At 47.3% G+C, this 23,963-nt stretch overlaps 1 protein-coding gene across 7 annotated transcripts in view; it reads right to left on the bottom strand.

The window, feature by feature from the left end:
- l2hgdh (L-2-hydroxyglutarate dehydrogenase) overlaps window positions 1-23,963 on the bottom strand; it is a 47,273-nt gene that overhangs the window by 10,013 nt on the left and 13,297 nt on the right. For 4 of the 7 annotated variants that reach the window (XM_072489792.1, XM_072489793.1, XM_072489794.1 and 1 more), the window contains exons 5-9: window positions 17,001-17,163; window positions 15,201-15,235; window positions 5,992-6,159; window positions 4,652-4,809; window positions 4,081-4,212 (exon numbers count right to left, since the gene is read on the bottom strand). In XM_072489792.1, the coding sequence (XP_072345893.1) occupies window positions 4,081-4,212; window positions 4,652-4,809; window positions 5,992-6,159; window positions 15,201-15,235; window positions 17,001-17,163 (656 nt within the window). Of the gene's footprint in view, window positions 1-4,080; window positions 4,213-4,651; window positions 4,810-5,991; window positions 6,160-15,200; window positions 15,236-17,000; window positions 17,164-18,496; window positions 18,585-23,963 lie in introns of all 7 variants that reach the window. The other 3 variants (XM_072489797.1, XM_072489796.1, XM_072489798.1) reach the window with 1 other exon arrangement.

Below are 23,963 nucleotides of genomic sequence, written 5' to 3'. Positions count from 1 at the left end.
TCTGTCCAACCTTGGCTCCTGCACCAAGTTCCAGTCCCCTCCCACAATCAGCTCATGCGTGTCCAAGTCGGGAATAGCCCCAAACACCTTCCTCGCGAATCCCACATCGTCCCAATTGGGACCGTATACACTTAACAGCGCCACTAATCTCCCCTCCAGTGCCCCTGTCACAATCACATATCTACCCCCCTGATCTGCCACCACCTTCTCCATCTGGAAGCGTACCCTTTTGCTGACCAGCACCGCTACCCCTCGAGCCCTTCCATCAAATCCGGAGTGAAACACTTGGCTAACCCAGCCCTTTTTAAGTCTTACCTGGTCCTTCACCCTCAAGTGAGTCTCCTGCAGCATTGCTACATCGGCTTTCAAACTTTTAAGATGTGCAAGCACCCTTGACCTCTTGACCGGACCTCCTAGCCCTCTCACGTTCCACGTGATTATCCTTACTGGGGGTCTCTTACACCCCCCCACCTTTCTTATCCACGATCACCATACCACCGGGGCCTGCCCCATGAGCCTGACCCGCCCCTGTCCATTGTTAACATCGAACCCCTTCCCCCCCTCCCAAGAACCCCCCCTACAAAAACATCCCCCAACATCCATCCCTCCACCCCCTCTTGCTCGCCTCGTAGGCCCATTGAAGCCTGCTATCCAGGCTCCAACATCCGCAGTCCTCCTCTCACCTCACCCCCGTTCACTAACTGACTTTAGTTAGCTAGCGCGGGTGGCTCCTCCCCCCCCCCCCCCCCAAGACCTCTCACCCCCAAGACCTCTCACCCCCTTCCGCTCAGTCCCAGAGAAAGAAACACCGAAACAAACCCAACAATCCAACCCCTACAATTCACTAACATAACATTTAACCGTCGCAACACAGAACGCCATTAACTTGAATTCTGTAACAATGCAAAGAGAAGTAAATTTCAAAACAAATCAGTAAAAAGAAAGTTGTAACATTTGTACATTTTCCAGCCGCTCAAACACAGTCCACAGTCTCTCTTCCAGTTCCGCTCTTCACGTCTGTCCCAAGCCTTCTGCCCTCACGAACGCCTCAGCCGCCTCCGCTGTCTCAAAATAAAAGTCTTTGGCGTTATATGTTACTCTCAACTTCGCCGGGTTCACCACACCAAATTGCACCCCCTTCTTGTACAAAGCCACCTTCACTCGCCCAAACGCCGCTCGTCTTTTTGCCAACTCCGTCAAGTCCTGGTAGATCCGAACCGCAGTACCATCCCACAGCACCTCACGCTCCTGCGTCGCCCAGCTTAATACCTTCTCCTTCATGCAAAACTTATGGAAGCAGATAATTACTGCCTCGGCGGCTCGTTCACTTTGGGCTTCGGCCTTAATGACCGATGAGCTCGGTCTAGCTCGTACAGGGTGGGGCTCTCACCCTCCCCCATCAGCTCTGCCAACTTCTTAGCGAAGTATTGCGTTGGCCTTGGGCCCTCTGTCCCTTCGGGCAAGCCCACAATTCTCAAATTGTGCCGCCTTGAGCGGTTTTCCAAGTCTTCCAGCTTTGCTCGGAGCCCTCTGTTAACCTCCACCACCCTCCGCAGCTCGTCCCCCATCGAGGTGACCTGGTCGCTGTGTCGTGACACGGCCTCCTCCACCTCCTTCATCTTCTCGCCCTGCTCTCTCACCTCGGCCGATGCCTTTGCCACCTCCACCCTCATCGGGCCGATTGCCTCCTCCAACAATGACCTCAACACGACCGCCATCTCTTTCCTCAAGACCTCCATGTGCCTCACCAAATGTTTTTCCAGCTCCACCACCATCCCTTCAGTCATCTTCTCCACCATAAGTAGTGTGGCCCCGCCTTGCAGTTCGGCTTCCGCCATCCTGTCAACACTTTTGCTCGTCTTCTCCTTCAGCGGCGAACCCGCGTTTCCTCCTTTCTTCGACGCTGCTCTTCGCATCCTTTAGCAGCTTATTGTTTTTTATCTTCTTTCTTTTCTCCTCTCTCCCCTTTCACCCTCCTGCCCTTCATCAATCTGACATTCTTCGTTTTTGAAAAAAAAGGGGGGGGGGGGAAGAAAAAGACAAAAAAAACTTTTACCAAACTTCCTTAAATCTTCTTTCTTTCACCTTTGCATTCACCTGGGACCAGGCTTCAACCTTCTTTCTTCTTCCTAGGTGGGAGCCATCCGATGTGGAGCACCCTCCCTACATGGTGCCCTGGCCTTGGGCCTGCCGCCTCGGCATCCTCGTAGCTCCGCCTCCGCTGCTCTGACCTCGATGCCGCGCCGGACCCAGCGCCTCAGCCCCTGCCGCCTGACACCCGCGCGGGGTTCTTCGCTGATTTTAAAACCGGTCCCACTGGCTGCTCGTGGCGGCCCCAAGGCCGATGATAGTCGGGGGGGGGGGGGGCGTGAAGACTCGGGGATTTCCCCGAAATCGCCGCGAATCGGGCCACCGGCAGGAGCTCTTGTTGCTGCGGCTGCCCTGCTCGCCCACGCCACCGGAACCCATTCCACTTTCTATAAGAGCAACTGCTACCAATACAGGAGCTCGCCCAAGGCCAGCAACACAATGGACTGCGACACAGCAACCAGGCTGTTCGATAAACTTAGTTTTAAGCAAATTCAGCCAATCATCCACAATTTTGCTTGGAGGTGGATCACCATCGTCAAACGGCCAATTGATGACTTCAATACCTTCATTCTCTACTGGACTCGTCATATGTGGCATCACATACTCTCACAATAGTGGTCACGCCATACTTTTGGAGCTCCTCTATAAATGCACCCAGTGTGGCTTTTGTAGGATTGTGGGTAATGAGAAACCTCATGTGCTTGTAACTAACTTCCACAGGTGCAGGGCGATTCATCCGGGCCAGGGGTCTCAGAACCAGTGGCACAGAGGTATTTTGGTACACAGTCAGCAAAAGATCCAATTCTCTCCAAGTCAATACATGCGCACTATCGTCATAGGATTGAAGGTTTCTTATTGCAGCAAGAGAAGGCAATATTCTTCTTGGAACCTTTTTAATCAATCCCCTTTTTTTCACTTCTTGCTACGCACTCTTGTTCAAACCATGAACAATTTGATATCCAGCAGTCTAGTCACCCCATTTGGAAATGATGCATTGCAAGGCAGTAAGACTACAACTGGAGATACTGAAAAGGCCAAGTCCGTTATCTCTTCTATTCTTGTCAAATAAACAACTTCTGATGGTTAATCCAAAGTGGTGGACTTCAAGTTCCTGGGCAGATTTACTTGTCTGCGGCGATGCTATGTTATGCTGGGCAATAGCCACTGCTGTTTCTCACAAACTCCATAAAAGTGTGCTGAAAGGAGCCGTTGAACCACATCCTAAAAATCCTTGGGTATGTAAATGTCTTCCATCCTGCGAATGTGCCTTAGTCAGCGAAGTCACCTCTGCTTGATGAATGCTAACATACTAGAGAGATTTGTCTTTGAGAGGACTGCCACTTGCATAATATGCCGCACCCTTCCACGATGTGCTGCGCGATGCCTATTCATTTAAAGCCCGAGCAGTATTGCTGATGGTAGTTATTGCTGCTGGTGCTGAGCTGAGGGCCAGCTGCTGGTGCTCAGTGTCTGCCGCTTATCACCCACCCCCTATACCCATCTTTTAATAATAATTCACTTGTGCCATTACCACTCCCTTTTTTCACCATCATCACTTTTGGCATTTAATCTGTGGCCTTCGAACCTAACAGAGACCTTCCCTTTTTTTCTCCCTCCCCCCCCACCATCCATGTTTCGGTACTTGCTTAAATCCTGTTCTGTCTCTATTCTTTTTCCATTTCTGATGATGCTGGCTGACCTGGAGTAATTCCAGCATTCACATGATTTTTTTCATCGTTGTTTTAATTTATTGATCTAATAGTAGTAACAGGTAGACTGCATGGTCTATTTTCATTGGAGATTAGTAAAAATCAAAGTCAATATTTTTTCTGACCATTACAAACTGATCTATTGTGGAATCTTAATGAAGTAACAGGTCAAATGATGGTGGTGGTAGCAACAAACACAAGGCAGGCAGAAATAAAGAAAGTCAGAAGTGGAGGTGAAAACATTTGAAATTCAATGTGCTTCAATATTCTTACAACTCACCTGCTGACATCGTTGACAGTGAGTGCTGGTATGTATCGTTGAAGCTGTTTCACTTGGGCAGCAATAACAATTCCTCTGTACATTTCGTTTACACCAAAAACTAAATTTTTCAATACAAGTTTTTGAACCCCACTGGTAAAGACAAGATGGAGGAATTCATCAATGCTTTTGACAATCTCAAATTAATTGAAGATCCAGATACAAATTGGAATCCACTTTCAAATGTTAATTATTTAATGCTTTTATAAAAATAATGCTCAAATTGCTCTTATTTTAAAATTACAATTTTAATACAATGTATGTGCGTAACACCACATAGATCAAAAATAGTTACAGAAGGAAATATATGACATGAACCCCAAGATCTGTTCCAAGATTGAATGCCTTTCAAAAATGTGCTGTTCTTATAAAAATTAGCTGGTGAACAACTCTAATAAATGGTTTGCACCTTAAAAGGATGAACTGCAGATCTAATATTTTAGTCAATGTTGGAAGATACAGTTTTAAAATTAAATACTTCATTAATCCATTCATATATTACAGAGAATCAGCTCCGAAATCTACTACATACCTATAGCTTACAGCGTCTGTAAAATCACGCAGGTCAAAGTCAAAAACATTGTAACCTTCCCGTTTGAATGCCAAAACTGCATTTGGTCCAAGCCAAACACTACCATTCATCCTGGGTGTAAAGTGTACACCAAGGAAAGGAAACTTTGGATCTGGAACCTATAAAGAGAAGGACAGACATTTTAATGGACCTTAATAAATTTTTAAAATTGCATAAATTAATCATTTTTAATTCTGATTGTTTAATTAAGTATTCAAACTAAAAAGATTGGACATAATTTCTAACAAAAGGCCATGTTGATTAAATATGAGAGCTTAGTCCACTGTATTGTGGTGACATGAGCCTGTCTATAAGCAATTCACCATATGGAAAGAGAAGCACTTATTTCAGTGCCAAATTTGGTTTGCCAAATTAGAGTGATTTTCTTAATATAAAATAGCATTCGTGGTGCTATGTTGCACATTTTGCATTGCTATGAAGCAATCCATAGCAACAAAAAACCCAGAACCTCAACAAAATAAGTAGCGGTTTTGTAAGTCTCCCGCTGCCTCACTTTTCACACAATTCTAATTTTAACCTGTAAAAAGCCAGCATTGAAAGCAATTAAAGGGTTATTTTTAAATTTGATTTTATGAGAGGGGAGATAATTGAAAACAATAATAATTTGGTCAAACTGCAAAACCAACACACTGCAACAGTGCCAGATATTAAGATACACACTATTTTGAACATTAAATGAAAGAACATCTATAGCAAAACCACACTATACAAAAATGTAAGAACTTCAATACAGACATGCATTTAAAAAAAATAATTGACAAGAACTGCTGATAACCAAAAAAAGGTAACAGCATAACAGGAATAGACTGAACAAAATTGGCCACTAACTACACTGAAGTGTTGAGATTACACCTAAATTCAAAATGGAGTTCGGCAAGAAATGTCACAGTTAAACTCAATTTTGTTACTGCTCAGCAGAAATTGGAATTGGTGAGTGGAATTCATCCTTACCTCACTGAAAAAAAATCTCACCAGTGTTCCATCGTTCCATCTAGTCAGCTGGACAGAAAGTAGAATTTATATCCAAATGAGGCAAAGAAATCTGAGACACACGCAGTTGCAGTCTTGGAACCTCTCCTGGCTAGTTTGCAAATTGCAAAGCAACTATCCACACTGTCCTTTTTCTTAGTTAACTTCCCCACCCCAAACATGTATTTCAATATCTGTACCCAATTATATCTGCATTCTATCAGAAAAAGAAGAGATTTTAAAAATATGCAATCTCTTGAGTAGTTGTTCAAGATAAAATAAACTCATCACATCCACCCAAAAATACTTACAGGGTAAATGTTTCCTTTGACTAAATAGTGTTTTTCTGGTTTTAGCACCAGGTAATCTCCCCGAAAAGGCACAATACGTGGCTCGCTGCTACAGCCCGATTTCTGGGATAACCTGTCTGAATAAAGGCCTCCACACGTCACAACGTAGCTGCATTGTATTGCAGTTTCCTGTTAAAAAATACACACACAAAAAACACATACATAGCAATTCAATGGGATAAGCAAACATCACGAGAAGAAGTGAGTTAGGATTAGATTTATTGCTAACCTTTTTCATGTGGTTCTTTCAGTAAGATCTGAATTCTAAAATATAAATTCTTTAAAAATAAACACAGCTGACTGAGGAAGTGAGCAGCTGTGTCGTGTGGAGCAGGAAGGTCCCAGCATTAAACTGAGGTCTGTGTAAGACCAAAATCGTATGAGAGAAATTACAAATGGACTCAGCGACCTTGGGTGGAAAAAAAACAAGTCAGGTTCCTGCCCTGCTTATCCAGAATTAAAATGTGCGTTTTGGATAGACAGAGATCGTTACAATGTTTTCCATTGTTTAATTACCCTCCACCTAGACTCAAAAGTTTTAGAAAATGCTCATTTCGGTGAATCAGATTCCGATAAAAAGGTGTTGATAGTATAGAGTGGATTCTTGGAGCAAAAGAAATCGAATATAATGGTGGCATTTTGGCTCAAAGTATGCTTTTTCTGTACGACGATACATATCTTGGCTTGACCTGTCTAGGGAACTATTGAGCAGAGGTCAGACACATATGATAAAAGTTAGAGGGACACATATTGAAAAATTGCATTACTCTCCATGGGCGAAATTCTCCGGAAACGGCGCGATGTCCGCCGACTGGCGCCCAAAACGGCGCAAATCAGACGGGCATCGCGCTGCCCCAAAGGTGCGGAATGCTCCGCATCTTTGGGGGCCGAGCCCCAACATTGAGGGGCTAGGCCGGCGCCGGACGAATTTCCGCCCCGCCAGCTGGCGGAAAAGGCCTTTGGTGCCCCGCCAGCTGGCGTGGAAATGACATCTCCGGGCGGCGCATGCGCGAGAGCGTCAGCGGCCGCTGACAGCTTCCCGCACATGCGCAGTGGAGAGAGTCTCTTCTGCCTCCGCCATGGTGGAGACCGTGGCGGAGGCGGAAGGGAAAGAGTGCCCCCACGGCACAGGCCCACCCGCGGATCGGTGGGCCCCGATCGCGGGCCAGGCCACCGTGGGGGCACCCCCCGGGGCCAGATCGCCCGGCGCCCCCCCCCCCAGGACCCCGGAGCCTGCCCACGCCGCCGGTAAGGTAGGTGATTTAATTTACGCCGGCGGGACAGGCATTTTAGCGGCGGGACTTCGGCCCATACGGGCCGGAGAATCGAGCGGGGGGGCCCGCCAACCGGCGCGGCGCGATTCCCGCCCCCGCCGAATATCCGGTGCCGGAGACTTCGGCAAGCAGCGGGGGCGGGATTCGCGCCAGCCCCCGGCGATTCTCCGACCCGGCTGGGGGTCGGAGAATCTCGCCCCATGTCTTTTTTAGTCACTGGTCTTAGAATAAATGCCAGTAGTTTTCCAGTATCTTCAAAAATTGATCATTTCTCACATGAGAACCTAGATAGGGAGCATAAGCAAACTATTGAACCTAAATAAACCACACGTGTAATACTTGATAAGACTGAACCCGATAGTACACAAGCTTAAATGTCCTGCTTCCCGGAGCTTCAAATGCAACATCCAGTGCAATCCTGAATAGAATTTCTTTTTTAAAAAATATATTTATTAAGAATTTTAACACAGTTTTTCACCCTTACAAACAAACCCCCCCACCCCCGTAACAGAAAGAAAGAAAGCGCACATAGCAAGACATGAACATGGTAAATCGATATGATACAGAGCTTTGTACAATGGGTTCCTCCCGTACATGTCAGTTTTCCAGATCCTTCATGTATTTTCTTGCTCGAATACCCCCCAAACAAGCCCCCCCCCCCCCCCCCCCCCCCCCCACCCCCCGCGTTGCTGCTGCTGCTGACCGACCTTCATCTAATGCTCCGCGAGATAGTCTAGGAACGGTTGCCACCGCCTGTAGATCCCATGCGCAGATCCTCTCAAGGCAAACTTTATCCGCTCCAATTTGATAAACCCTGCCATACCATTTATCCAGGCCTCCACGCTGGGGGGCTTCGCCTCTTTCCACATTAACAAGATCCTTCGCCGGGCTACTAGGGACGCAAAGGCCAGTATGCCGGCCTCTTTCGCCTCCTGCACTCCCGGCTCGTCCACTACTCCAAACAGTGCTAACCCCCAGCTTGGCTTGACCCGGACTTTCACCACCTTAGATACTGTTCCCGCCACTCCCCTCCAGAACCCCTCCAGTGCTGGGCATGACCAAAACATATGGACATGATTTGCCGGACTTCCTGAGCACCTCCCACATCTGTCCTCTACCACAAAAAACCTACTCAGCATCGCCCCCGTCATGTGCGCTCTATGAACCACCTTAAATTGTATCAGGCTAAGGCTGGCACACGAAGAAGAGGAATTAACCCTACTTAGGGCATCAGCCCATAGCCCCTCCTCAATCTCCTCCACTAGCTCCTCCTCCCATTTACCCTTCAGCTCCTCTACCAACGCCTCCCCCTCTTCTTTCATCTCCTGGTATATCGCCGACACCTTGCCCTCTCCGACCCATACACCCGAGATCACCCTATCTTGAATCTCCTGTGCCGGGAGCAACGGGAATTCCCTCACCTGTCGCCTCACAAACGCCCTCACCTGCATGTATCTGAAAGCATTTCCCGGGGGAAGCCCAAACTTCTCCTCCAGCGCCCCTAGGCTCGCAAACGTCCCATCAATGAACAGGTCCCCCATTCTTCTAATCCCTGCTCGATGCCAGCTTTGAAACCCCCCGTCCATCCTCCCCGGGACAAACCAATGGTTACCCCTGATCGGGGTCCACACCGAGGCTCCCATTGCACCCCTATGCCACCTCAACTGGCCCCAGATCTTTAGCGTTGCCACCACCACCGGACTCGTGGTGTACCTTGTCGGCGAGAGCGGCAGCGGTGCAGTCACCAGCGCCCCCAGGCTCGTTTCTTTGCAGGACGCCATCTCCAACCTCTTCCATGCCGCCCCCTCTCCCTCCATCACTCACTTACAGATCATCGCCACATTGGCTGCCCAGTAGTAGCCACCCAGATTCGGCAACACCACCCCTCCTCTGTCCCTACTGCGCTCCAGAAACCCTCTCCTTACCCTCGGGGTCTTATTCGCCCACACAAAACCCATAATACTCCTGCCTACCCTCTTAAAAAAGGCCTTGGTGATTACAATTGGGAGGCACTGGAACACAAAAAGAAACCTCGGGAGGACCACCATTTTGACCGACTGCACTCTACCCGCTAGCGAGAGCGGCAACATGTCCCATCGTTTGAAGTCCTCCTCCATCTGCTCCACCAGCCTCGTCAGATTAAGTTTATGTAGGGCCCCCCCCAATTCCTAGCTATTTGGATCCCCAAGTACCGAAAGCTCCTTTCCGCCCTCCTCAGCGGTAGATCGTCTATCCCCCTTTCCTGGTCTCCTGACTGTACTACAAAAAGCTCACTCTTCCCTACATTAAGCTTATAGCCCGAAAAATCCCCAAAGTCCCTTAGAGTCTGCATCACCTCCACCATCCTCTCCACTGGATTCGCCACATACAGCAACAGGTCGTCTGCAAAAAGCGACACTCGATGCTCCTCTCCCCCTCGGACCACTCCCCTCCATTTCCTAGACTCCCTTAATGACATGGCCAAGGGTTCAATTGCTAATGCAAACAACAGGGGGACACCCCTGCCTCGTCCCACGATACAGCCAAAAATACTCCGACCTCCGCCGATTCGTGACCACACGCGCCACCGGGGCTCTGTATAGGAGTTTAACCCAACTAATAAACCCTCCCCGAACCCAAACCTCCGCAGCACTTCCCAGAGGTACTCCCACTCTACTCGGTCAAAGGCCTTCTCCGCGTCCATAGCCGCCACTATCTCCGCCTCTCCCTCCACCGATGGCATCATTATCACGTTTAGGAGCCGCCGCACATTGGTGTTTAGCTGCCTGCCCTTTACAAATCCCGTCTGGTCCTCGTGGATCACCCCGGGGACACAGTCCTCGATCCTCGTGGCCAGCACTTTTGCCAGCAACTTAGCATCCACGTTGAGGAGCGAGATCGGCCTGTACGATCCACATTGCAGTGGGTCCTTGTCCCGCTTCAGGATCAAAGAGATCATCGCCTCAGACATTGTCGGGGGCAGGGTCCCTCCCTCCTTTGCCTCATTAAAAGTCCTCACTAGCAACGGGGCTAACAGGTCTACGTACTTCCTATAAAATTCGACCGGGAACCCGTCCGGTCCCGGGGCCTTCCCTGTCTGCATACTCCCCAGACCTTTGGTGAGCTCCTCCAACCCAATCGGTGCCCCCAAACCAACCACCTCCTGCTCCTCCACCCTCGGGAACCTCAGTTGGTCCAAGAATCGTCGCATCCCCTCTTCCCCCGCTGGGGGCTGGGATCTGTACAGCTCCTCATAGAAGGCCTTGAATGCCTCATTTACTTTCGTCGCACTCCGCACCGTAGCTCCCCTTCCATCCTTGACTCCACCTATCTCCCTCGCTGCCATCCTCTTACGGAGCTGGTGTGCCAGCATCCGGCTCGCCTTCTCCCCATACTCATGCGTCGCCCCCTGCGCTTTCCTCCACTGTGCCTCTGCCTTCCCTGTGGTCAACAGGTCGAACTCCGTCTGGAGATGTCGCCTTTCCCTAAGTAGTCCCTCTTCAGGGGCCTCTGCGTATCTCCCGTCCACTCTTAAAATCTCCCCACTCACCTCTCCCTTTCCATGCCCTCTATCTTCTCCCTATGAGCCCTGATGGAGATTAGCTCTCCCCTGATCACCGCCTTCAGCGCCTCCCATACCACCCCCACCTGCACTTCCCCGTTGTCGTTGGCCTCCAAGTACCTTTCAATCCACCCCCTCACCCTCCCACACACCGCCTCATCTGTCAGCAGTCCCACATCCAACCGCCACAACGGGCATTGGTCCCTCTCCTCTCCCAACTCCAGTTCCACCCAGTGCGGGGCGTGATCTGAAATGGCTATAGCCGAATACTCCGTTCCCTCCACTTTCGGGATCAGCGCCCTGCCCAGAACAAAAAAATCTATCCGGGAGTAGGCTTTGTGCACGTGGGAGAAAAAAGAAAATTCCCTGGCCTGCAGCCTGGCAAACCTCCACGGATCCACTCCCCCCATTTGGTCCATAAACCCCCTAAGCACCTTGGCCGCAGCCGGCCTCTTTGCGGTCCTAGATCTGGAGCGATCCAGTGCTGGGTCCAACACCGTATTAAAATCCCCACCCATTATCAAGCTTCCTACCTCCAGGTCTGGAATGCGCCATAACATACGCTTCATGAATCCAGCAGCATCCCAGTTCGGGGCGTATACATTTACCAATAGCACCCACGTCCCCTGCAACTTACTACTCACCATCACGCATCGACCTTCATTGTCCACTACGATATTCTTGGCCTCAAACGACACCCGCTTCCCCACCAATACTGCCACCCCTCTGTTCTTCGCATCCAGCCCCGAATGGAATACCTGTCCTACCCATCCCTTTCTTAATCTGACCTGATCCGCCACCTTCAAATGTGTCTGCTGGAGCATGACCACGTCAGCCTTCAGTCCCTTTAAGTGCGCGAACACTCGGGCCCTCTTTACCGGCCCATTCAAGCCCCTCGCATTCCATGTTATCAGCCGGATTGGGGGGCCGCCCACCCCCCCCCCCCCCCCCCCTCCCCCCCCTCCCCTGCCGGCTAGCCATCCCCTTTTCTAGGCCAGTCCCGTGCCCGCGCCGCCCTCACCCTCCAGTCCCCCAGACGGGGGACCCCCGCCCCGACCACCTCTTCTGTGTCCAATTCCCCCTCGGCCAGTGCAGCAGCAACCCTATTTCCCCCCCCCCCTCCCCCGCTAGACCCATGTCTAGCTCTTTTGCTCCCCCCATAGCACTCCCGTAAGTCAGCTGACTCCTGCTGACCCCGGCTTCTCCCGCCGTCCCATTGACCCCCCCGTGTGGGAATCTCCCCATCAGTGTGCGCTCCTCCATTCCCCCCACCTCCGTCCTTCCCTAGCGCAGGAAAAAGACCGCGCTTTCCTAAGCCTGCCCCGCCCCCTCTGGCGCAGCTCCTGTCGCGGCCTTGTCTCATTTCCCCCATCCCCGAGCCTCCTCTCCCTCCAGCACCGGCACCCACTGTCTCGTACGGTCTTCTCACCCGGTCCCTTTCCCCATCCCCATCCATCCCCCAACCCGTGGAACATTTCCTGCGCGTGATTAACACCCTATGTACAACAAACATCGAACATCCCCCCCACCCTCACAACCCCTCAGTTTGAGTCCAACTTTTCAGTTTGAATAAAGGTCCAAGCCTCCTCAGGCGTTTCAAAGTAGTGATGTTGATCCTGGAATGTGACCCACAATCGGGCTGGCTGCAGCATTCCGAATCTCACTCCTTTCCGATGCAGCACCGCCTTGGCCCGGTTGAAACCCGCTCTCCTCTTTGCTACCTCCGTGCTCCAGTCCGGGTAGATTCGGATCTCCGCATTCTCCCATCTGCTACCCCGCTCCTTCTTGGCCCATTTCAAGACCCTCTCTCTGTCCGTGAACCGGTGAAACCTCACCACAATCGCCCTTGGCGGCTCATTAGCCTTGGGCCTCCTCGCCAGCACCCGATGTGCCCCATCCAGCACCAGAGGCCTCGGAGGGGCCTCCGCACCCATCAGCGACTCAAGCATCGTGCTCGCATATGCCCCGGCATCGGCCCCCTCCACTCCTTCAGGGAGACCCAGGATCCGAAGATTCTTTCTCATCGACCTGTTCTCCAGGTCTTCGAATCTTTCCGCCCACCTTTTGTGCAGCGCCTCGTGCGCCTCCACCCTCACCGCCAGGTCCAAGATCTCATCCTCGTTCTCATTAACTTTTTTCTGCACCTCCTGGATCTTTACCTCGTGGGCCTTCTGGGTCATCCCTAATCCTTCAATCGCCGACAGCATAGGCGCCAGCATCTCTTTCCGCAGCTCCTCAAAACAGCGCTTAATGAACTCTTGCAGCTCCCGCCCTCCTTCCACTTTATCTCCGGCCGCCGCCATCTTGTTTTTCTTCCCTCGCTTCTCTCTCGGCTCCAACGCCGCTTTTTTTGACGTTTCGTTTCTTGTCCGTTCCATATACAGTGAAGGGGGACCTCACTCTCACCTTCCCACACGGAACGTCCTCAAAAAATTCCCGTTGGGGCTCCTCTGGAGAGCCCGAAAGTCCGTGATCGCAGGAGCTGCCGAATTGTGCGGCTTATCTCCGCATCGCCGCAACGGAAGTCCTGAATAGAATTTCAACCTAATATCCACTCCATTACAGAAGACAATCTAGTCTCACATCAGCAATGTCAACTGCACCTGCACTGACCTTATTACTTATGTCTTTGTCCGCCTCCAGTCCACTGATATTTTTTCAATAATCTCCTTCCTGATATCGAGTTCTGCCCTATACACCTCAATTTCATCCAGAATTCTTCTTCATACATGTAACTCTATACAATTCTTGCTCACTTATCATCCCTTTCCTCGACGATTACCACTGGCTTTACATCCTCCACAGTGCACTGAATTCAAAATTATTTTTCTCATGTGGAAATTCCTTTCTTGTCTCCATTCACTACCTGTCAAATCCCTGCAGTCCTTCATTGAAAGTTGCAACCTTTTTTGCTCTTTAGAATCGGGACTGCAGGGCAGCACGGTGGCACACTCTATGCCTGAGGACCTGGGTTCGATCCCATTCCTGGGTCACTGTTTGTGTGGAGTTTTCACATTCTCCCCGTGTCTGCGTGGGTTTCACCCCCACAACCCAAAAATGTGGCGGGTAGGTAGATTGGCCATGCTAAATTGCCCCTTAATAAGAACGAAATAATAATTGGGTACTCTTAAAAAAAAAAAAGAATTGGGGCTACAATGTGCCCTTCTGTCAGCTCACTGTCTATGAATGTATATTGGCAAGCATTGTCCTACTGTCTGGACATCGCTTACAAAAAACCTCCACTTGTTTAATCTTATTCGCACCTTCAAAACTTATCTTTTGTAAAGTCATGATGTGGAGATGCCGGCGTTGGACTGGGGTGAGCACAGTAAGAAGTCTTACAACACTAGGTTAAAGTCCAACAGGTTTGTTTCAAATCACTAGCTTTCGGAGCACTGCTCCTTCCATTCACCTGAGGAAGGAGCAGTGCTCCGAAAGCTAGTGATTTGAAACAAATCTACCTGTTGGACTTTAACCTGGTGTTGTAAGACTTCTTACTTTTGTAAAGCAACCAGGGTGTTCTGCTTGTTAAAAGCTGTAAAGATAGAATTTTTAAAAATAAATAAATTTAAAGTATCCACTTATTTTTTTTCCAATTAAGGGCCAATTTAGCGTGGCTAATCCACCTACTCTGCACATCTTTTGGGTTGTGGGGGTGAGACCCACGCAGACATGGGGAGAATGTGCAAACTCCACACGGACAGTGAACCAGGGCCGGGATTGAACCTGGGACCTCGGCGCCGTGAGGCAGAAGTGCTAGCCACTGTGCTGCCCAAAAGCTGCAAAGATACAAGTAAAATCCAAAAAATTATAGATTAATGTCAGACAGGTCTGAACATTTACAATCGGGAATGCAATAGTTTTCCCAATTTCTGTCAACCAGTGTCAGCATGCAGCATTCCCAAGCTGAGTGTGCCGGGAATAAGCTGATGAAAAGTAGCCTCAATTCTGCCTCAACAAATTGTTTCAACTCCAACTGTATGAATCGTTTCACTCCTTCTATATCCATTCTTCTTGCCTTTTGCAGTGAGATGCACAACACACACTGAATTATTAACAGTTTCATGCCTTCTTCCTCTTTCGCTGAGACCTGGATTGAGATTTCTTGAAATAGTTTTGTAGCAAACAGGAGGAGTTTGTACCTAGTTACGAGTTGCATTCATATCCAGGATCAATGCCCAAAATCATTACATTCCAATCTCTTTTTCTAATTTTAAGATACCATGCAGTTTAGGTAAATTACTAAAAAAAGTAAAGGCTACTTTTAATTTGTTATAAATTAAGCTGAGAAATTTACCGGCAGTACACATTATATCCACTATGTTGGCCCATTTTAGATAATAAAAACTCTTTACCTTTGAACTCCTGATTGTTATCGGATATTTTAGACCTAGAACAGAAAAAGAATCTCGCTAATCAAAGTATCGGAATAATTGGCTGCTTTGGATCATATTAATACGGCTGAACTTCACATGAATGATTCTTACGGTTACGTTTTTATGAAATAAAACTTACAAACAACAGTTATGAGTCAGAAAAAAGTATATCAACTCAAAATACCTTTAGCACATGTTGTGATGCAAGTTATACTGATAATCAAGTTAAATGTAAATCATTTAATTTACATATGATTGCGAGGCAAAATTTGAGACTATTTCAAATTTAAGTTTGGTGATATTATGCTCGTGAAGATGAAGCATAGTCATGAAGTATTTCACTTTTTAAAGGATATCCATCCTCTGATTTTATTTTCCACTTCTGGACATCCTGTACTTCTGGGTTAAGTATTGTGCAGAACATAGGCACCTTAGTTTGCTGTACGTCATCCCATCATTAAACCCACTAAGAGCATTCCCAACTGGAATAACTTGATTTTTCCTGTCCCAACTTTCACAATAGCCATTCACTAAGACTGCAAATTTTAGAAATATCGTGTGTGCAGTTTCATGTCATCACTAGTTTAAGTGTTTGATTTTATAAGCAAGTGCAAACAGGAATAATTTCATTTAATCACCCCCCACCTATCCCTGACTTTCCATTTGCTCCACCCTCGCTTCAACAGTAAAATCCATCACATTTCTACCCCTCTTCAGCTCTGGAGAGTCACAGGGGCTCAAAACATGTATGCTGTTTCTCTCTCACTGATGCTGCCAGACTTGCTGCATTTTCCCAGTATTTTCTGTTTTTATTAAGCACAACAACTTACTTTGTCAGGTACCTATTTATCCAAGATGTTGCCACATGAAGTTTTATAAACTTCCATTTGCATCTGATGTTCATAATAAAGTTTTGTTTTAAAATACCAATGCCCTATTTTTTCATGCAATCACTCCTGGAGCAAATCATTCTTTCCACAGTGTCTTCCAAAATAAACTAAAATAATGGGGTTTCAGTCCATTATTGAGAGGGTTTCGGTTCAATATCCAAAATAATGGGGTTTCGGTCCAATATCCTAACCACTGTTAGGGTCTGGTCTGGGATGATAACTAGAGCCAGAACCATAAAGTCACAAACATGACTTTTAATCAGTATACATTCATTAGATCATACATATGTTCAGCATTGCCATCAGCACAATGTAAATAGGCAACTTTTGATTCACAACATGTTGCAACTTGTAATTATGTGAAAGTGGTTCTCATTTATAAATGTGGTGTTGGAATCATCAGGATTTCCCTGTAACATATCAGTGCAGGGTATTATCATACTGACTTTTGAGAGAATATTCCAACTTAGCAAACTTGATCATCTAGAAAAACAAGGGCAGAAGAACACATGGGAACATCACCAGCTGCAAGTCACACATCATCCTGACTTGAAATTATACCGCCATTTCTTCACTGTTGCAGGGTCAAATATTAAACTCCTTTCTTAACAGCAATGTGGGTGCACCTACACCACATGGATTGCAGCATTTCAAGGCAGCAGCTCATCACCACCTTCTCAAAGGCAATTAGGGGTGGCCTAATGATGGCATGTCAGCAGTGCTCACACCGCATAAACATTAAAAAAAAACTTATTTTCCTGCTTCAACTAAAAGGAGCATACTATGTATTTATTTTCTTCTGTTTTAACAATGTGCCTCAATCGCCTTAAACTTCAAACAGCTTAATCTGTTCAATATCACAACACCAGAAATGTTTAGGCGTCCTTACCGTCTGTGCTGTCTTTATGACTTTCCTTAGTTATTTGAAAGTCTGTTGCTTCAAACCGCGTTTTAATAGTTCCACCCATTTCACAAAAATCTTCTGCATACGAGAGGGCTACCTCTCTCCAATCCACAATGCCTGTATTTGGAGAATCCAAAGCCATCAAACCCTATGTTACAAAGTAGAAAAATAGTGTTATGCATCAAATTTAGTACAAAAATAAACTTTTTTGCTCTGCCAGCATATTTTATTTCTTAGTTTTCCATCGAATCCTGACAGTGCAGGAAGGGGCAATCTGGCCCATCGAGTCTGCACTGACTCTCTGAAAGAGCACCCACCCAGGCCCAGTCCCCAGCCCCATAATCCACCTAACCTGCACATATTTGGACACTAAGAGACAATTTAGCATGGCCAATCCACCTAACCTGCATATATTTGAACTATGGGAGGAAACCGTAACACTCAGAAGAAACCCATGCAGACACAGAGAGAACGTGCAAACGCATACAGTCACCCAAGGCCAGAATCGAACCAGGTCCCTGGCGCTGTGAAGCAGCAGTGCTAACCACTGTGTCAGCCAATAGTTTTTTTCCGTTAGAGCTTTAATTGTTTGAGCTTGTAAATCAAAGGTTAATAATTAATTTTAAAAAATCAAATTTGAAATTCAGCAAATCAAAATTTTATATTCAAAGAAAACAAATACTTAAATGAGTTTATGGTGATTTGTAGTTTAATTAAAAGTAGATACCACAATAAACATTTCTGCAATTTGAGTAAACTTTAGGAAAAGGCATATCTTCATTATTTAAACCCTCCGATATCAAGTGTAATGCACACATTATGCAATATCCTTTTCATACACAACTGTATTTACATATGGTTTATATTTTGATGTAAAAATATTTAAAATTCCAGAAAGGAACCTTCTCCTAAATGAATTTTCACCACATTGTATTTAAATACTACAAAATAAGCATCTATAACATGCTTTATGTACTAATATTCTTTTAATGGCCTAGTTGTAAAATGTTGGGTAACATAACTGAGTTATACAGGTTAGGGGAAATAGCCAAATTAAGAGTTCTATATCCTAATGCACAGAGTGTAAGGAATAAGCTAGATGAGCTGCAGGCGCAAATGCAAATTGAAGATTATGATGTGGTTGCTATTACAGAGACATGACTGCAAGATGGTCGGGACTGGGAACTAAATATATCTGGTTATAAAGTATACAGGAGGGACAGGGAAGATTGCAGAGGGGGTGGAATAGCCTCACTATTAGAAATACTATCACCTCAATGGTGAGGGAGGACAAAATGAGGCGAAAGCATACAGTAGAGACCACATGAGTGGAATTGAGGAACAAAAGAGGATCTAAAACTTAATGGGTGTTTGTGCATTGACCCTCTGATAGTAGTTCTGAGGTGCTAGATTGCATAAAAGCAGAAATTAGTTAAATCTGTCGCAAAGGCAGAGTAGTTTAATGGGGGACATCAACTTACACATAGACTGGGAGAGGCAGACAAGCACCTGTCAGAAAGGTAGTGAATTTCTGGAATGTGTTGGGATAGTTTCCTGCAGCAATATGTTCTAGATGCAACAAGGAGACAGACAATATTAGATTTAGTTAAGAGTACTGAGCCCAATTTCATTAGGAGCCTAACTGTGTGCGAACATTTATCAAAAAGCGATTATAACATGATTGAATTCAGTGTAGCATTTCAAAGTGAAAAATCAAGTTTCAGATTCTAGAATTTGAGACTTGGGTAAGGCTGACTTTAACAAGATGAGGCAGAGAATGTCCACAGTAAACTGGAGATCTGTTAAATCAGTCAAACGACTGAAGGTCAGTGGAGAACATTTAAAGAAGCATTTAACAAGATATAGAGCAAGTACATACCCCAGAGAGAAAAATGCTCTACTTCACAAAAAAAACAGCCATGGACAACTAAAGAGGTTAGGGATAGCATAAAACTAAAAGAAAAGACGCACAAAAATGAAAGACATAACACAGATCCGGAAGAATGGTACAAGGACCAGCAAAGGGTCACAAAGCAGCTTATAAGAGATACTAAAAGGGATTATGAAAGGAAACTGGCTAAGATCAATAAGAAGAAATTCTGTAGTTATATAAAGGGAAAGCGGATGGTGAAGAGCAATGTAGGCCCACTAAAAGTTGAAAATGGAGATATTGTCAGTGATAATGGGGAAATGGCAGACATGTTGAACAATTTATTTAAAAAGCGCGGGAGCTGCGAGTCGGAGCGGAGATTTAAAAAGCGCGGGAGCTGCGAGTCGGAGCGGAGATTTAAAAAGCGCGGGAGCTGCGAGTCGGAGCGGAGATTTAAAAAGCGCGGGAGCTGCGAGTTGGAGCGGAGATTTAAAAAGCGCGGGAGCTGCGAGTCGGAGCGGAGATTTAAAAAGCGCGGGAGCTGCGAGTCGGAGCGGAGATTTAAAAAGCGCGGGAGCTGCGAGTCGGAGCGGAGATTTAAAAAGCGCGGGAGCTGCGAGTCGGAGCGGAGATTTAAAAAGAGCGGGAGCTGCGAGTCGGAGCGGAGATTTAAAAAGCGCGGGAGCTGCGAGTCGGAGCGGAGATTTAAAAAGCGCGGGAGCTGCGAGTCGGAGCGGAGATTTAAAAAGCGCGGGAGCTGTGAGTCGGAGCGGAGATTTAAAAGGCGCGGGAGCTGCGAGTCGGAGCGGAGATTTAAAAAGCGCGGGAGCTGCGAGTCGGAGCAGAGATTTAAAAAGAGCAGGAGCTGAGAGTCGGAGCAGAGATTTGAAAAGAGCGGGAGCTGCGAGTCGGAGCGGAGATTTAAAAAGCGCGGGAGCTGTGAGTCGGAGCGGAGATTTAAAAGGCGCGGGAGCTGCGAGTCGGAGCGGAGATTTAAAAAGCGCGGGAGCTGCGAGTCGGAGCAGAGATTTAAAAAGAGCAGGAGCTGAGAGTCGGAGCAGAGATTTGAAAAGAGCGGGAGCTGCGAGTCGGAGCGGAGATTTAAAAAGCGCGGGAGCTGCGAGTCGGAGCGGAGATTTAAAAAGCGCGGGAGCTGCGAGTCAGAGCGGAGATTTAAAAAGAGCGGGATCTGCGAGTCGGAGCAGAGATTTAAAAAGCGCGGGAGCTGCGAGTCGGAGCGGAGATTTAAAAAGAGCGGGAGCTGCGAGTCGGAGTGGAGATTTAAAAAGAGCGGGAGCTGCGAGTCGGAGTGGAGATTTAAAAAGATCGCGGCCTAGTTTCGGGAGCCGTTCGGAGGAGGAGGAGCAGTCTCTGTCAGGGAGAGAACCTGAGAACATCTGAGACCCTCAGAAGGTAAGTAAGTGATTTTTACTAATTTTTACCTTTATTACCCTTTCAAATTGTGTGTGTGGGGGGGGGAGAAACTGAAGTGACATCACAGAAAAGCTGTGACCCGAGTGGCTGGTTGGGAATCTACACTAAATTAAAAAAAATTAAGTATTGGTAACTAATTAAACATAATTACTTAATTATAATTTAGAGGGTTATCTAAGCCAGAGATCGAAGAGTACTATATTTAGCTTTCACATTTATAGCAGAAATCTAGTGCTAGGAAACAGATAGTTAACAGTAATTTAAAAAAAAAAATTTTTTTTGTAAACTTTTAATTTTAATTTACTAATTAATTGACACAATCTCAGTTAGAGGGGTGCAGTGCTCTGACTGTGAGATGTGGCAGGTCCGTGAGGCTTCCAGCGTCCCGGATGGCTTCATCTGCAGAAAGTGCACCCAACTGGAGCTCCTCACAGACCGCATGGTTCGGTTGGAGCAGCAATTGGATGCACTTAGGAGCATGCAGGTGGCGGAAAGCGTCATAGATAGCAGTTATATAAATGTGGTCACACCCAAGGTGCAGGCAGAGAAATGGGTGACCACCATAAAGGGCAGGCAGTCAGTGCAGGAATCCCCTGCGGTTGTCCCCCTCTCGAACAGGTGTACCCCTTTGGATACTGTCGGGGGGGATAGCCTATCAGGGGAAAACAGCAGCAGTCAGAGCAGTGGCACCATGGCTGGCTCTGATGTTCAGAAGGGAGGGACAAAGCACAGAAGAGCAATAGTAATAGGGGACTCTATAGTCAGGGGCACAGATTGGCACTTCTGTGGACGTGAAAGAGACTCCAGGATGGTATGTTGCCTCCCTGGTGCCAGGGTCCAGGATGTCTCCGAACGGGTAGAGGGCATCCTGAAGGGGGAGGGCAAACAGGCAGAGGTCGTTGTACATATTGGTACTAATGACATAGGCAGGAAGGGGCATGAGGTCCTGCAGCAGGAGTTCAGGGAGCTAGGCAGAAAGTTAAAAGACAGGACCTCTAGGGTTGTAATCTCAGGATTACTCACTGTGCCACGTGCCAGTGAGGCTAGAAATAGGAAGATAGAGCAGCTAAACACGTGGCTAAACAGCTGGTGTAGGAGGGAGGGTTTCCGTTATCTGGACCACTGGGAGCTCTTCCGGGGCAGGTGTGACCTATATAAGGACGGGTTGCATCTAAACTGGAGAGGCATAAATATCCTGGCCGCGAGGTTTGCTAGTGTCACACAGGACGGTTTAAACTAGTATGGCAGCGGGGTGGGCACGGGAGCAATAGGTCAGAAGGTGAGAGCATTGAGGGAGAACTAGGGAATAGGGACAGTGTGGCTCTGAGGCAGAGCAGACAGGGAGAAGTTGCTGAACACAGCGGGTCTGGTGGCCTGAAGTGCATATGTTTTAATGCAAGAAGTATTACGGGTAAGGCAGATGAACTTAGAGCTTGGATTAGTACTTGGAACGATGATGTTGTTGCCATCACAGAGACCTGGTTGAGGGAAGGGCAGGATTGGCAGCTAAACGTTCCAGGATTTAGATGTTTCAGGCGGGATAGAGGGGGATGTAAAAGGGGTGGCGGAGTTGCGCTACTGGTTAGGGAGAATATCACAGCTGTACTACGGGAGGACACCTCAGAGGGCAGTGACGCTATATAGGTGGAGATCAGGAATAAGAAGGGTGCAGTCACAATGTTGGGGGTTTACTACAGGCCTCCCAACAGCCAGCGGGAGATAGAGGAGCAGATAGGTAGACAAATTTTGGAAAAGAGTAAAAACAACAGGGTTGTGGTGATGGGAGACTTCAACTTCCCCAATATTGACTGGGACTCACTTAGTGCCAGGGGCTTAGACGGGGCAGAGTTTGTAAGGAGCATCCAGGAGGGCTTCTTAAAACAATATGTAGACAGTCCAACTAGGGAAGGGGCGGTACTGGACCTGGTATTTCTAGCAGGGCGGTACTGGACCGGAATATACAGTGAATTGGCAAGTCAACTAGGGAAGGGGCGGTACTGGACCGGAATGAGCCCAGCTAGGTGGTAGACGTTTCAGTAGGGGAGCATTTCGGGAACATCGACCACAATTCAGTAAGTTTTAAAGTGCTGGTGAACAAGGATAAGAGTGGTCCTAGGATGAATGTGCTAAATTGGGGGAAGGCTAATTATAACAATATTAGGCGGGAACTGAAGACCATAGATTGGGGGCAGATGTTTGAGGGCAAATCAACATTTGACATGTGGGAGGCTTTCAAGTGTCAGTTGAAAGGAATTCAGGACCGGCATGTTCCTGTGAGGAAGAAGGATAATTACGGAAATTTTCGGGAACCTTGGATAGCGAGAGATATTGTAGGCCTCGTCAAAAAGAAAAAGGAGGCATTTGTCAGGGCTAAAAGGCTGGGAACAGACGAAGCCTGTGTGGAATATAAGGAAAGTAGGAAGGAACTTAAACAAGGAGTCAGGAGGGCTAGAAGGGGTCACGAAAAGTCATTGGCAAATAGGGTTAAGGAAAATCCCAAGGCTTTTTACACGTACATAAAAAGCAAGAGGGTAGCCAGGGAAAGGGTTGGCCCACTGAAGGATAGGCAAGGGAATCTATGTGTGGAGCCAGAGGAAATGGGCGAGGTACTAAATGAATACTTTGCATCAGTATTCACCAAAGAGAAGGAATTGGTAGATGTTGAGTCTGGAGAAGGGTGTGTAGATAGCCTGGGTCACATTGAGATCCAAAAAGACGAGGTGTTGGGCGTCTTAAAAAATATTAAGGTAGATAAGTCCCTGATGGGACTGATGGGATCTACCCCAGAATACTGAAGGAGGCTGGAGAGGAAATTGCTGAGGCCTTGACAGAAATCTTTGGATCCTCACTGTCTTCAGGTGATGTCCCGGAAGACTGGAGAATAGCCAATGTTGTTCCTCTGTTTAAGAAGGGTAGCAAGGATAATCCAGGGAACTACAGGCCGGTGAGCCTTACTTCAGTAGTAGGGAAATTACTGGAGAGAATTCTTCGAGACAGGATCTACTCCCATTTGGAAGCAAATGGACGTATTAGTGAGAGGCAGCATGGTTTTGTGAAGGGGAAGTCGTGTCTCACTAACTTGATAGAGTTTTTCGAGGAGGTCACAAAGATGATTGATGCAGGTAGGGCAGTGGATGTTGTCTATATGGACTTCAGTAAGGCCTTTGACAAGGTCCCTCATGGTAGACTAGTACAAAAGGTGAAGTCACACGGGATCAGGGGTGAGCTGGCAAGGTGGATACAGAACTGTCTAGGTCATAAAAGGCAGAGAGTAGCAATGGAAGGATGCTTTTCTAATTGGAGCGCTGTGACCAGTGGTGTTCCGCAGGGATCAGTGCTGCGACCTTTGCATATATAAATATATATATATATATATATAAATGATTTGGAGGAAAATGTAACTGGTCTGATTAGTAAGTTTGCATCGACACAAAAGTTGGTGGAATTGCGGATAGCGATGAGGACGGTCAGAGGATACAGCAAGATTTAGATTGTTTGGAGACTTGGGCAGAGAGATGGCAGATGGAGTTTAATCCGGACAAATGTGAGGTAATGCATTTTGGAAGGTCTAATGCAAGTAGGGAATATACAGTGAATGGTAGAGCCCTCAAGAGTATTGAAAGTCAGAGAGATCTAGGAGTACA

This window comes from Scyliorhinus torazame, chromosome 2 (assembly GCF_047496885.1).
Source record: "Scyliorhinus torazame isolate Kashiwa2021f chromosome 2, sScyTor2.1, whole genome shotgun sequence".
Lineage (NCBI taxonomy): Eukaryota > Metazoa > Chordata > Chondrichthyes > Carcharhiniformes > Scyliorhinidae > Scyliorhinus > Scyliorhinus torazame.
This window is presented reverse-complemented; position numbering and strand designations above follow the sequence as displayed.